The sequence below is a fragment of the Bemisia tabaci genome, chromosome 2 (genome assembly GCF_918797505.1).
Source record: "Bemisia tabaci chromosome 2, PGI_BMITA_v3".
Lineage (NCBI taxonomy): Eukaryota > Metazoa > Arthropoda > Insecta > Hemiptera > Aleyrodidae > Bemisia > Bemisia tabaci.
The window spans coordinates 9567455-9580034 of record NC_092794.1 but is presented as its reverse complement, the minus strand read 5'-3'; the positions used below and the strand labels follow the sequence as shown (position 1 = coordinate 9580034).

Sequence of the window (12580 nt, the reverse complement as noted above, 5' to 3'; positions counted from 1 at the left end):
GTTACTTGGCTTAAAATGAAATGCATTTGTATAGAAATCAATTACCTATTCAATCAAGTAGCATTTGCCATAAAGAAATATTTTACTCCCTTGATGAAAAGGTAAATACTACGTCTGTTCAAATCAATTGAAAATGGTACCCTCCCATTTTTCCGGCTCAGATGGCTAGTAAAAAGAAATGCTACGTCTATTTAAATCAATTTCTGATTTCTTATCGACATTTTACGTTGTTTCATCAAATGTGTTCTCCTCGTTACACTAACTAATCAGTTGCCTTAAAAATTCAATTTTAGTAACCCGGAGTCACACACCGGCAGGGAGCTCAACAAGTTCACCTTTGGGCAATTCAATTCTCCCTCCAGAAGACTTTTCGCCTGGTGCGGCAGTAAGTCCACTTCAACGTATGGCATCCATCACCAACGCCCTCATTTCTCAACCACCCACACCTCATCATCATTCTCCTGCTCAGCGTCCTTTGAAGGCTGTTCTCCCACCCATAACGCAGCAACAGTTTGACCAGTTCAACAATCTAAACACAGAAGACATTGTTCGGAAGGTAAGCACTATTTTCTTAAATTTAACAGACTTAAAGATGTTTCAAAAGTTCCCTGGTAAAAATTGGCAGAAGAATCTGTGTTCCAAATTACCCTAGACCTACGGCCGGCTGTAAGATTTCCAATAGCTTTTATAGCCGGCTACACAATTTCTTACAGCCTTTTATAGCCGATGACGATTAAGCAACAGCCAGGCGATGAAGTGTATGCTAAACGTTACTAATTACAGATGCTAAGACTTTGTGAGTTTTTAGACAACTGCTCTCTTTTTGTGCCGTAGTATCTTGATTTATTTTGCGAGGAAAGCTCCGTACTTTTGATGGATGCCTGTCATTCCTAATACGAGGGGCGTTCAATAAGTAAGTATCCCCCCTCTCTAAAATCCATAAGAATGGACCAATTTTAAAAAAACTTGGGCTCAAAATCTTCCTTAGGATATTTTGAGTTCAACGAAACAAACCGCAACAAAATCGGACCATGTGCGGCCGAACGCGAGCCGTTTGAACGCGCCGAGGTGCTCGACGCTCCCGCCGAATCCGCGAGGATTTGAAGTCCGCTACAGGAGAAGAGCTTCTCTGCCAAAGCCTTAGTCGTTCATCACTGACGAAAAATCAAAGAAATTTTTGTAGAATACGGGGCTTACCTCACTTCTCCACAAAACCAGCTCGATCCAAGCAAGTCTGATACTGAGACTAAGACTAAGAGAACAGCTTTTGGATGCCTCGTGCGTGGAAGTCTTTCAGCTGACCGCGGATGAAAGAGTGGACGGCTTGTTTGACCTCTTCCACTGATTCAAAATTAACTCCTCCAAGTTCAGATTTCAGGAACGGGAATAAATGGTGGTCTGGTTTGCTATTTATTATCGTATCTGAAATCTGAACTCGGAGGAGTTAATTTTGAATCAGTGGAAGAGGTCAAACAAGCCGTCCACTCTTTCATCCGCGGTCAGCTGAAAGACTTCCACGCACGAGGCATCCAAAAGCTGTTCTCTTAGTCTTAGTCTCAGTATCAGACTTGCTTGGATCGAGCTGGTTATGTGGAGAAGTGAGGTAAGCCCCGAATTCTACAAAAATTTCTTTGATTTTTCGTCAGTGATGAACGACTAAGGCTTTGGCAGAGAAGCTCTTCTCCTGTAGCGGACTTCAAATCCTCGCGGATTTGGCGGGAGCGTCGAGCACCTCGGCGCGTTCAAACGGCTCGCGTTCGGCCGCACATGGTCCGATTTTGTTGCGGTTTGTTTCGTTGAACTCAAAATATCCTAAGGAAGATTTTGAGCCCAAGTTTTTTTAAAATTGGTCCATTTTAATGGATTTTAGAGAGGGGGGATACTTACTTATTGAACGCCCCTCGTATATTACAGCGCCTTCAGTTTCGTATGATACTGTGCAATACCTCTGGGGTGATTGGTTGCTTCAAGCGCCGTGGCACACTGCGGCGCGGCGGGCGGGCAGCCAGCGCGAAACGCGCATTAGCGCCTACAAACCTAACAGAGATACTTCACGCGTTGCGCAATGCGTGAAGTATATCCCTGTTAGGTTTGTAGGCGCCAGCGCGTCGCCGCTCTGCTTTGTGTTAGGCTCTAATATTTAATCTCGTGGAGTCAGCGTTATTCAACTCATGATTTTGAAATGTTTGCACATCCTGTATGGATTATTCTCATTTTAATTGATGAAAAAAAATATGTATTAAAGGAAAATATAATGTGTGTTCTGTAAATATTAAGGTGGTTCGGTATCAAACTTAGTGATTTTCAAAACACACGAATTTCTACACAATTTCTTATAGCCTTTTATAATCGATGGCGAAAAAGCAACAGCCAGGCGATAAAGTGTAAAGCCCGGCGATAGGAACTATGGCCCGGCTGCATAATTTTTCATCGCTTCGTATAGCCCGGCCGTATGATTTTCTCCGCATTCTACAGCCAGCTATATGATTTTCTGTAGCCTTCTTTAGCCGGCCATAAGAATTCCTATGGTATTTTGAAACGCAGCTCTTATCGCCAATTTTTACCAGGGTTTTCTACGTACTAATAATTGAGCCATAAGTTTTACGGAAAAAGCAAAAGAAGGCCAACTGTAGTATTTTCTTCTTTAGTAATGTCCAAGATTAGCAGTAAATATAGTGTACCACATAACTTAATTTTCGATCACAACTTTCTATTTGAATCATTTATTCTTCATTGAAGGTAAACTTGGAAAATTAAGTGATTTGGAACTTGGAGTTAGTAACATGCCATCCATTTAATTTTTATCGACGCAAACGAGTCAATTATTTCTCAAAATAGAATGTGAAGCGATTCCCACAACCTTGAATAATCTCCAAAAATTGTTGAATCGAATTTCAAAGAGAAATACATCGTGAGCAAAATGTCAAACTTCTGAAATGACTGCATGTGTTATTTTTTACTTGTTTCAGCATATTTAGCAGAACAATTTTAAAACTCTCATAGGAATATGAGTCTTAAATTCATATTATTTTCAATTTTTTTTTATTATTTAATATGAAAGTGTATAACAGACGACATATTAATTTTCAGGTTAAAGAACAACTTAGTCAGTTCTCGATCTCACAAAGACTTTTCGGCGAATCAGTTCTTGGCTTGTCACAAGGCAGTGTCAGTGATCTTCTAGCAAGACCAAAGCCATGGCACATGTTGACGCAAAAAGGGCGAGAGCCATTCATTAGAATGAAAATGTTCCTAGAGGATGAAAATGCAGTACATAAATTAGTAGCATCACAGTATAAAATTGCCCCTGAGAAGCTAATGCGCACTGGTGGATATGGTGGAGCAACTCGTAAGTATTTTACTCTCAATCTTTAGCATGTTCTTCGATTGAAAAATATTGAATTATTTTTATCAACAACACGAGGATATTAACATACAATTAGATAAAGATAAATCGAGTTCATTTGCAATTACTAACTGAGTAAAAGCCGTAGGATTCAATTTTGCCTCATTGAAAAGAAGCTTCAGTGAGGATCAACATTACAGCGCGAGTATTGAGAGACGTTTTTTACTGCTTATTATGTGGAAACACACCATCAGATGGACAACTTCTGAGTCCAGTAGCTCTCTATGTGCCTGCTGCGAGGCAATCAACGACTTTTCTGTCATATTTAATAACTGGCACTGTCAAACAATGACGAAATGAGCCGAATAATCCGTAAATTCATCAAAATTATGCATCCATTATCGTTTATTGAATCTTTTTAAAAATTATTACATCTCACATCACACAATCAACAACTGCTTCAACATTTTCAATTACTTACCTTTGATACTTTTCGCGCTGCAATTAGGTACAGATATTCATACTTCCGACTGTTTTTTGATTAAAAATATAAACTTTATCAATTTCACAACTTAAATTAAAACTGGGACCGGTTCAAACATTTAAATGCACTATGACAAAAATTAGTTCTGTTTGAACTACGTTGCAGTTAAACGGATTTTATCCCATTTTCAACTCCTCTTCTATTCCACAAGGTATTAATTTCCATTTTTATTGTTTCCAGCAATGGGGCAAGCTATTGGAAAACCTCTTCCCCCAACTAATTGTGCAAAGATTCCAACTTCACAAGCATTAGTTGTTTCTGAGCAGCACAAGATAGAACGGGAACTACCCTCTGATCATCGCCCAGATCGGGACCGTCTCACCCCTCACCATTTTGTCCCAGATCTACGTGATTTGCGTACATCTGTGCCAACACCTTTGTCTGCCCTTCCACCTCCACTCTATTCATCGCATGCACAACAAGAGCAAATCAAAAAGTGCCACTCAGCCATTCAGCAGCAATGCAATGCACTTCAGCAGCAGCACATGAACTCAGCACTACGAAATCTTAGCCAACATGTCACCCCATCAGTATATGAAATGGCTGCCCTTACACAGGACCTTGATACACAAACTATCACAACTAAGATCAAGGAAGCACTTCTGGCAAACAACATTGGCCAAAAGGTAATATTCTCTCTGAGCAAATCATAAAGGTATTATGACATTAGGGAGGAGAAACAGGAAAATTAGCTGAACAATACATTTTTTATGACCTACGGAACAACCAGCTTTCATCAATTCTTCTGTTCCAACTTAAAGCAGTTCCTCTGTGAGTCAACGCTGGCTTTTACATGTATAAGACTTTATCGAAATTCAGACCCTCCAATGAAACAAGAAATCTCCATAATGATTATGATGTCTTCTCCAGTGTTTATTGAAAATATTTTCATAAGGGCTCAAGTAAACTCAGAATTTTTTTTTACTCTTTTCTAGTAGGTAGCCATAAGCTATTAGCACGTAAGACTTTTTAAAAACAAAAGATTCCATTTAATCGACTTCACAGGAAGCAACCTTGGTAAAAATTGGCAGTAGAATCTGTGTTCCAAAATACCATAGACCTACATCCGACTGTAAGATTTCCAATAGCTTCTATAGCCGGCTACACAATTTCTTATAGCCTTTTATAACTGATGGCTATTAAGCAACAGCCTGATGATAAAGTGTATGCTATCCGTTACCAATTACGAATGCTAGGACTTAGTGAGTTTTTGGACTACCGCTCTCTTTTTGGGCCGTAGTATCTTGATTTATTTTGCGAGGAAAAAACCGTACTTTTGGAGGATGCCTGCCATTCCTAATATGCTGGAGCGCCTTCAATTCCGTACCATACTGTGCAATACCTCTGGGGTGAAATAGTTGCTTCAAGCGCCGTGGTACGCTGCGGCCCAGCGCGGCAGGCGGGCAGCCAGCGCGATTGCGCAGTGCGTGAAGTATCCCTGTTAGGTTTGTAGGCGCCGCAGTGCGCCGCCGGTCTGCTTTGTGTTAGGCTCTAATATTTAATCTCGTGGAGTCAGCGTTGTTCAACTCATGACTTTGAAATGTTTGCACACTCTGTATGGATTATTCTCATTTTAATTGATGAAAACAAATATGTAGTAAAGGAAAATATAAAGTGCGTTTTGTAAATATCATGGTGATCCAACAAACTTGCGGATTTACGAAGCACACGAATTTCTACACAATTTCTTATAGCCTTTTATAGCCGATGGCGAAAAAGCAACAGCCATAAAGTGTAAAGCCCGGCGACAGGAACTATAGCCAGGCTGTTTAATTTTTTATCGCTTCGTGTAGTCCGGCCGTATGATTTTTTCCACTTTCTACAGCCAGCTGTATGATTTTCTATCGCCTTCTTCAGTCGGCTGTAAGAACTCATTTTGAAACGCAGTTCTTATCGCCAATTTTTACCAGGGAATCGCTGAGAAAAGAATAACCATCTTCCTTGTAATGCGGCTCATAAACATTTCCAAGTTTTTCTCAATGTTGTGCCTTGTATTACACTTGTTTATATCAACTTTTTGATTGAATGTAAAACTAAAGATACGTCCCATTAATTTCTTCACAACATAATTATAGTAACAAACAACGTAGGTGCGCCAACTATGCGTATGCCCAAGGCAGCATTTGTGGCCGACTCAACTGACTAGAAACAAATTAGGTATCTTCACCAAATCTTATTTTCTTCATGATGATTGTCAAGAAAATGTCTCTAATTTTGTATTGATAATTTTTCCAGATATTTGGAGAGGCAGTTTTGGGTCTTTCTCAAGGATCTGTAAGTGAGCTGTTATCAAAACCGAAACCTTGGCACATGCTGAGTATTAAGGGTCGTGAACCATTCATCCGCATGCAGCTGTGGTTAGCAGATGCTCACAATATTGACCGTTTGCAGGCCATTAAGACTGAGCGTCGAGAATTGAATAAACGGAGACGCAGCCTTGGTGGTCACCAAGACAATAGCTCAGATACATCGTCCAATGACACATCTGAGTTTTACCATAGTGGTGCTTGTAGTCCTCCATCAGCCAAGAAGCAGCGTGTCCTCTTCTCAGAAGAGCAGAAGGAAGCCCTCAAACTTGCCTACACCTTAGATCCATACCCAAGTTTATCCACAATAGAATTCTTAGCCAGTGAATTACAATTAACCTCTAGAACTATATCCAATTGGTTCCACAACCATCGTATGCGACTGAAACAACAGTCACCACAGTCAGAGCTGAATCAAAATCGAGAAAATCAAACAGGCAGTAGCAGCGGGTTTGACCCTGTACAGTTTAGGATACTGTTAAGTCAGCGCCTAGGTCTATCAAATATACCTATCCCATTTCCAACGCACTATTTCCCACCGAATCCTGAGCTGGCTGCTTTGATGCAGCGATCCATGTTACCCCTAAATGAGCAAGTCTCTGGGTTAGATTTAAGTATCAAACACGAACACGATCATGACCGCTCAGATGATGAGGAAAGTCGCTATTCCGAGCATAGTGATGCAGAATCGGAAGCTGAATTACCACAGGACCGACTGCCAGAAGCGCGAAGTTCTTCTCGGAGGAAGCCGGTCGCACCACAATGGGTAAACCCCGATTGGCAAGAAGAGTCGGAGGTAATTATAAATGGGGTCTGTGTGATGCAGACAGACTACAACGAGCATCGGGATAGCGAAACTGTCCGAGTAGAGCCAACTCCTGTTAAAGAGGAGGATGGTGTCGAACCGCAGGAAACAGCTGACGAAGAGGAAGCCTCAAATCAAGACCCGGAGGACGACAAAAGCCCGAGTCCAAGTGATTTGCTGTCCGAGACCAACAACTTAAAAAGCGAAACAGAATGTACCAAAGAATCAAATAAAGAGGTTGTGATTAAAAGAGAAGATGACAACTATAATGGTAGTGAATTTTAATTAGATTAATTTATGTGAGAAGTTGAATTGATGATTTCAAGAGCAACGAATTCATTTTCGGAGAGATTTCATGAGTAAACCTCCCGAATTACTCAGTAGTAGCAAAATTTCAGTCCATGATTCTCTTCCTTAAGCGCATGTTACAATCCTACTTGCTTTCTTACAAGAAGAAAAAGTTGCATAAATTTAAATCAAATTAGACTGTTCAAGTATATTCGATTGCTTTTGAAATCAACAGTTCAATCATTTAGCTGGCATAATGTCAGTTTCTCTCGCACGATTCTCTTCAAAAGACTGCTTAGGTGTTACTTATTACTTAAACGGGTTTGCTATCATTCGGCTAAAATGCTTTGTTTAATTTCCTTCAGACGAAGATTCAACTTTCATTGTGAGGTCTCATATGGAATGCTTTTGAGGTAAAATAGAAAAATGTACCTATGAGAAATAACGATAGAGGGTATATAGTGGGGAGACTGTGGAAATTTTAAACCGAGCCCCGCATATGATTCATGAAAAAATAATGTATGCTCTATATTTGTCTTTTGCTCATCATTTCTATCCCTTTATGTATTGTTTCTTTTCTGTTCAAGAAACTTCATGACTATAACCATGACCAAGGACTATCATTCAGTTCCTTCATTATCGCTGCATTTGGAGATACCTAGTTGGTCTCTTGGTTTTAATGTGATATTTTATTTAAGAGGAGCCAGCCATCCAGATCAAATCCTGTGCCTCCTTTAAGGAGGAATGGTTAAGTGCACCATGAAAAACTTTCTGCTCACTATGAGGTGTCATGAAGACATCGATCTAAAAGAAGAGTCAGTCTGATTTAATGATAGTGACGAAGTTTTGAAAGCACTTAGAGGTGTGTTCTTGCACTTCTTTTGATCTCACGTTTTGATTTACAATCAAAACAAAAAGTTAGGCACTACCTTTAAATTTATGTTTAGGTAACATTCTTGTCTCCTTTGATGGTAGATTTTTCTTAGAATGTCATTTTGCTCTCAGACTGTTGGACAGCCAATTTGAAAAGAAAAAGAAAAAAAGATTCCTTCCAGAGACATTATAATGCTCTTATGTTTGTTTTGTTTGGTCTGTCAAATGATTTGTCTTGTATAATTTTTTATCAGTAAGTTAGTGTATAAAATCAAAACTTATAATGCATATCATTTTTAATTTCGACGTGAGGAGTTATTTTGTGAAGGAGACGGTACACAATCAAAGGAGAGATCTCTATAGTAGTGCCAAGCATTTGTACAGTCTTATTTTGCTGGTCCTAATTTAGAAAGTCAAAAGTTAGAATGGATTATTAAGCTCTGATATTCTACAGAGCCCCCTCTAGCTGAAAAGAAAATCTGAACCATGAGTATTCACTCACCAATTTTAATGTTTACAATGCTTTATAATGTTTCTATCTTGCTGTATTTCTTTTGTTTCTGAAGATTTTAGTCCATACCTAGTAGGTAGGCACTATCATTTCATCTTCAGGGGGATGACAGCAAAGTACATATCATCGTCATACCTTGCTTGAAGTTTTGCTGTTTCATAAAAAAAAATGAATACTTACATAATTCTCAGTCCAAGAAGTAAACTTTTCAGTCCTGAAACTTATGAATAATTAGGTTTAAATGATGGATACCAGCCTGCATTCCTGAAGTTAAGGCTTAGCCTCTCAATTTACCTAAAGTTTAAATTTTTTTTATTGAAAGTGTTGAACCCGTTTCCCAGAAATATGCAAGAACAAAATAAGTTTTGTCAATAAGTGAGCACATACAATACTGAGTAAAATACTTCGGTATGTCTACTATTCTTTGTGAAGTCTGATGGCCTCTTCAAGCATTGAGTAGATTTTCATAACGCATCAATGTGAACAAGACTGGCAGAGCCTGGAAGGTCTTGAAGTATCTTAGGGTGAATGCTAGAAATTCAATTACCTATGACCGAAGGCTTTAGAAAGCTGCAGCTCACCGTAACATGTGGCATGCTGAAGGGTTTCTCTTTATGTCTATTAAAATTGGTGAGGTATACATTTAGGTAGCTTTAAATTTTGTAATTTCAAATAATAAGAATGTCTATATTCTGTAAGTATGTACAGTAAAATAAACAAAAATTTCGAAGTGTATCCAGTGGTTCAAGGATGTGACGTATGTAAATGTTATGTACCTATACAAAACATAGATGCATTTATCAATTTTTTCTTTCCTTTGTTAGGTAATTGCTGAATCTTGATCAAACTTATGAATTTATCTCGGTGAGCCGAATACGTTTTAGTTCTAGGATTCTAAGTTTATGCCAAATTGTACATAAATTAGTTATGATTTTCATACCAAAAGATTGCCAAACATAATCTAAGCTTAAAATTGTAAAACTGCTCGGCTTTGCGGTGGTTTTAAAATTTTGAAGACTCTTGTCTATAAAACGCATGTATACTCATGTTAATGTATTTATTGTTTCATTTTCACTATCTTATGAAATGTCTTGTGAAGTGTTATTCCGCTGATCCTAATCTTTTTAATTATCACTCCGTGATTGAAGCCTAGTATATTTTTTATTCATCCCTGTACTGTTCTAGTGAATTAACTTATAGATAATTTTTATCGTGATGGTATATTCAGAGTGTAAATTTGTAGGGCCTGTCATTTGTACATAAATATGTAAAAACCTTTTTCATATCTATAATTTGTATACTCCAGTTATTTGTAGATTCATTTTTAGCCTTTTACTTAAGTAATTTCGACCCTTAAATATTAGGTATCAAGAACTGCTAGTACCAGTGAGTCTATCATTTTAACATTCTCTGTGATCTATACCCTGTTATCCTATTTCTTTCATTTTATTATTCTTTTTTTTCTCTTTTTTTTCCTTTGAGTGTTATTATTTTGTTTAGTTCTCTCAATTTTTTTTAACTTTTCTGAAGTTCTCATTAAAGTAAATCCACCTTACCATGGGTGATATTAACCACCTCTCCAAATTTTATGCAGAAAATGTAGGCAAAAAACAGAAAAAACAAATTTCCAAGTAAAATAATCTGAAATTTCTGTTTACTTGGCTGAATGGAAACAAAATCTATCGTGTTTCAGTATAAGATCAAATGTCATAAAACCATTCATAATGCCTTTAAATTGAAGACTTAAAGTTTAGAGGTACTTTTATTTTAAAAGAAAATCGTGTTCTAAATCACTTACAATGCATGCTGCAAATTTCTGATTTCTTTTTCTTTCTTTGCACTGCCACAACGAAGAGAGGAAAGAGTAGAAAAGGCGGATAAGAGAGGCGGAATTGAAAAAGTGCAATCATATGTTATTAAATTTGTACATTGTCTTTAGAGTATTTTGTAAAAATAAAAAATAAAAACAAAAAATCCCCCAAAAAAAGAAAAAAATGAAGAGAAAAGACATAAATATAGAAATTATTAAAGGTAACTATCATTTAGATTTTATTTGTTGTTTGTGTAAATTCCTATCTAGTTAGAATAAATATTTTTAATTTCTTCTCTTATCATTTACTAGGTATTATTTTTTAATGTATTTGTTTTTTTTCTATTTTTTAGAGATTTTCCTCTTTTAATTTATTGATTTTACAATATTTTTTCTTCTTTTATTGGATGTTTCACATTTGTTGATTTGAAGTATTAAGTTTTTCCTGCTGAAAAGGTTTTGGAAAAAGTCAAGATCATGGTCAACTAAAGCCCAGAGGAGATAAACATTTATCGCAATAGTGAGGTTTTAAGGCTAATAATTACGCCTTCCTGGTTGAAATTAGTATCTACTTTTGAAAAAGTGAACATTCAAACTTTCAAAAAATCACATAATGATGGAAAAGAAAATTGATAAATCAATGTCGACCATGTCTTGATAAGCCTTTAGGCTACATGCAGATTTTTAAAAGTATGTAACTAACTTAAATTAGGGTGGAATATTCCTCCTTTGTACCTAAATAAAATATCGGATTTTATATGGATCTCTTTTTAAAAGATAAGTTCCTAAATGCAACCAGACCATTTCACCTCGTACTCGAACTGCAACCCATGGTATCTTTCCGTTTCATGTGGAACACCCTCATAGGGAAAATATGAACATCTCACTCCGCCACATTTTTCTTGGAGACTTAGGGACGTGAAAATCGTAATAACATGCTGAAAGAAATAAGAGTGAGATCGCTAAACTTCCTTTGAAGTCTTTTTTAAGAGGGAGCACCTACTTATTTACAAGAGGAAAAAAAAGAAAAAAGGGAAGGAAATTAAAAAATGGTTATCAAGATAAATTACTTCGCTTGACGATGTTCTTTGAGAAATGATCTAACTCAAAGATGCGAATGACCATTAAAGAGACAATTTGTAAAAGTTCCGACTGCAGTTACTTATTACTCGCAAGCTACTTTTCTGCAGCATTTGCCATCTTTAGGTTGTGGAGGTCTAAGACAGCAGAGCCTATTGAACTCCAAGATGCTCATACTTTCCCTAAGAAGTTACCCTATTTTTGCACAAATCTAATTTCAAACGAAACTGGATACCTAACCACTTATGATTTGGCAACAATCTGCTTCTGATTGAATCTCCTATTTAAACCTAGAATGTCTGTCTGAGAGATATCCCAAAATCCTGACTTTTTCCAAAAAACCTGCATACATTTTTACAAATGTCTGATCTAAGATCAGCTATCATTCTCATTTTCCTTACTGTTCTGGTGGTAAATTTCTCTCAAAATCAAAATTGGCATAGGTTCCTGTGAACTCTTCACATCTCAGATGCAGGGACTTTTGAAATGCTACCACCCAACTGTTAACTCACTGCAATAGTATTATTATAAGAATCAAAATATAGAAAGAATATTCATTGATAGTTTTTGTTATTTATATTTACATATGGTTGATTGTTTTAAGTACTTCATCTCAATCTTTTTTCATACTTCTAAAATTTTGTATGTATGTTAATTCAAATACATGCACATTATTTATTGAAATGAGAAATCTGGATTCTTTACCATCCCATAATCCCATCGTGTCACATTTTCAAAAGAGATTAGAAAATAATTTTTGCCCGAAGCTTCACGAAACATATTATTGTTTTTATGAGCCGCCGTTTTTTTTATTTTTTGTTTTTTTTTTTTAAAAAAAAGTCAGTAGTTATAAAACATACTACGGTGTACCGTGGTGAATTTTTGAGACCATGTCCGATCACTCACTTAATTAGGCGACTGTGCGAAAACTCTTGGGGTTTTTTTTCGATCCAAGTTGTTGATCCAATATATGCCGGCGAGGCCACGGCCCACGGCGACATAAATGTGCGAGGAGAA

At 37.1% G+C, this 12580-nt stretch overlaps 1 protein-coding gene across 1 annotated transcript in view; it reads left to right on the top strand.

Moving 5' to 3' along the window:
* LOC140223799 (homeobox protein cut-like) overlaps positions 1–12286 on the top strand; it is a 12833-nt gene extending 547 nt beyond the window's left edge. Inside the window, exons 2-5 of the mRNA XM_072297290.1 lie at positions 271–556; positions 3091–3349; positions 4071–4516; positions 6126–12286. Of these exons, the coding sequence (XP_072153391.1) occupies positions 271–556; positions 3091–3349; positions 4071–4516; positions 6126–7286 (2152 nt within the window). The 3' untranslated portion in view covers positions 7287–12286. The remainder of the gene's footprint in view (positions 1–270; positions 557–3090; positions 3350–4070; positions 4517–6125) is intronic.
* Positions 12287–12580: the final 294 nt, after the last annotated feature.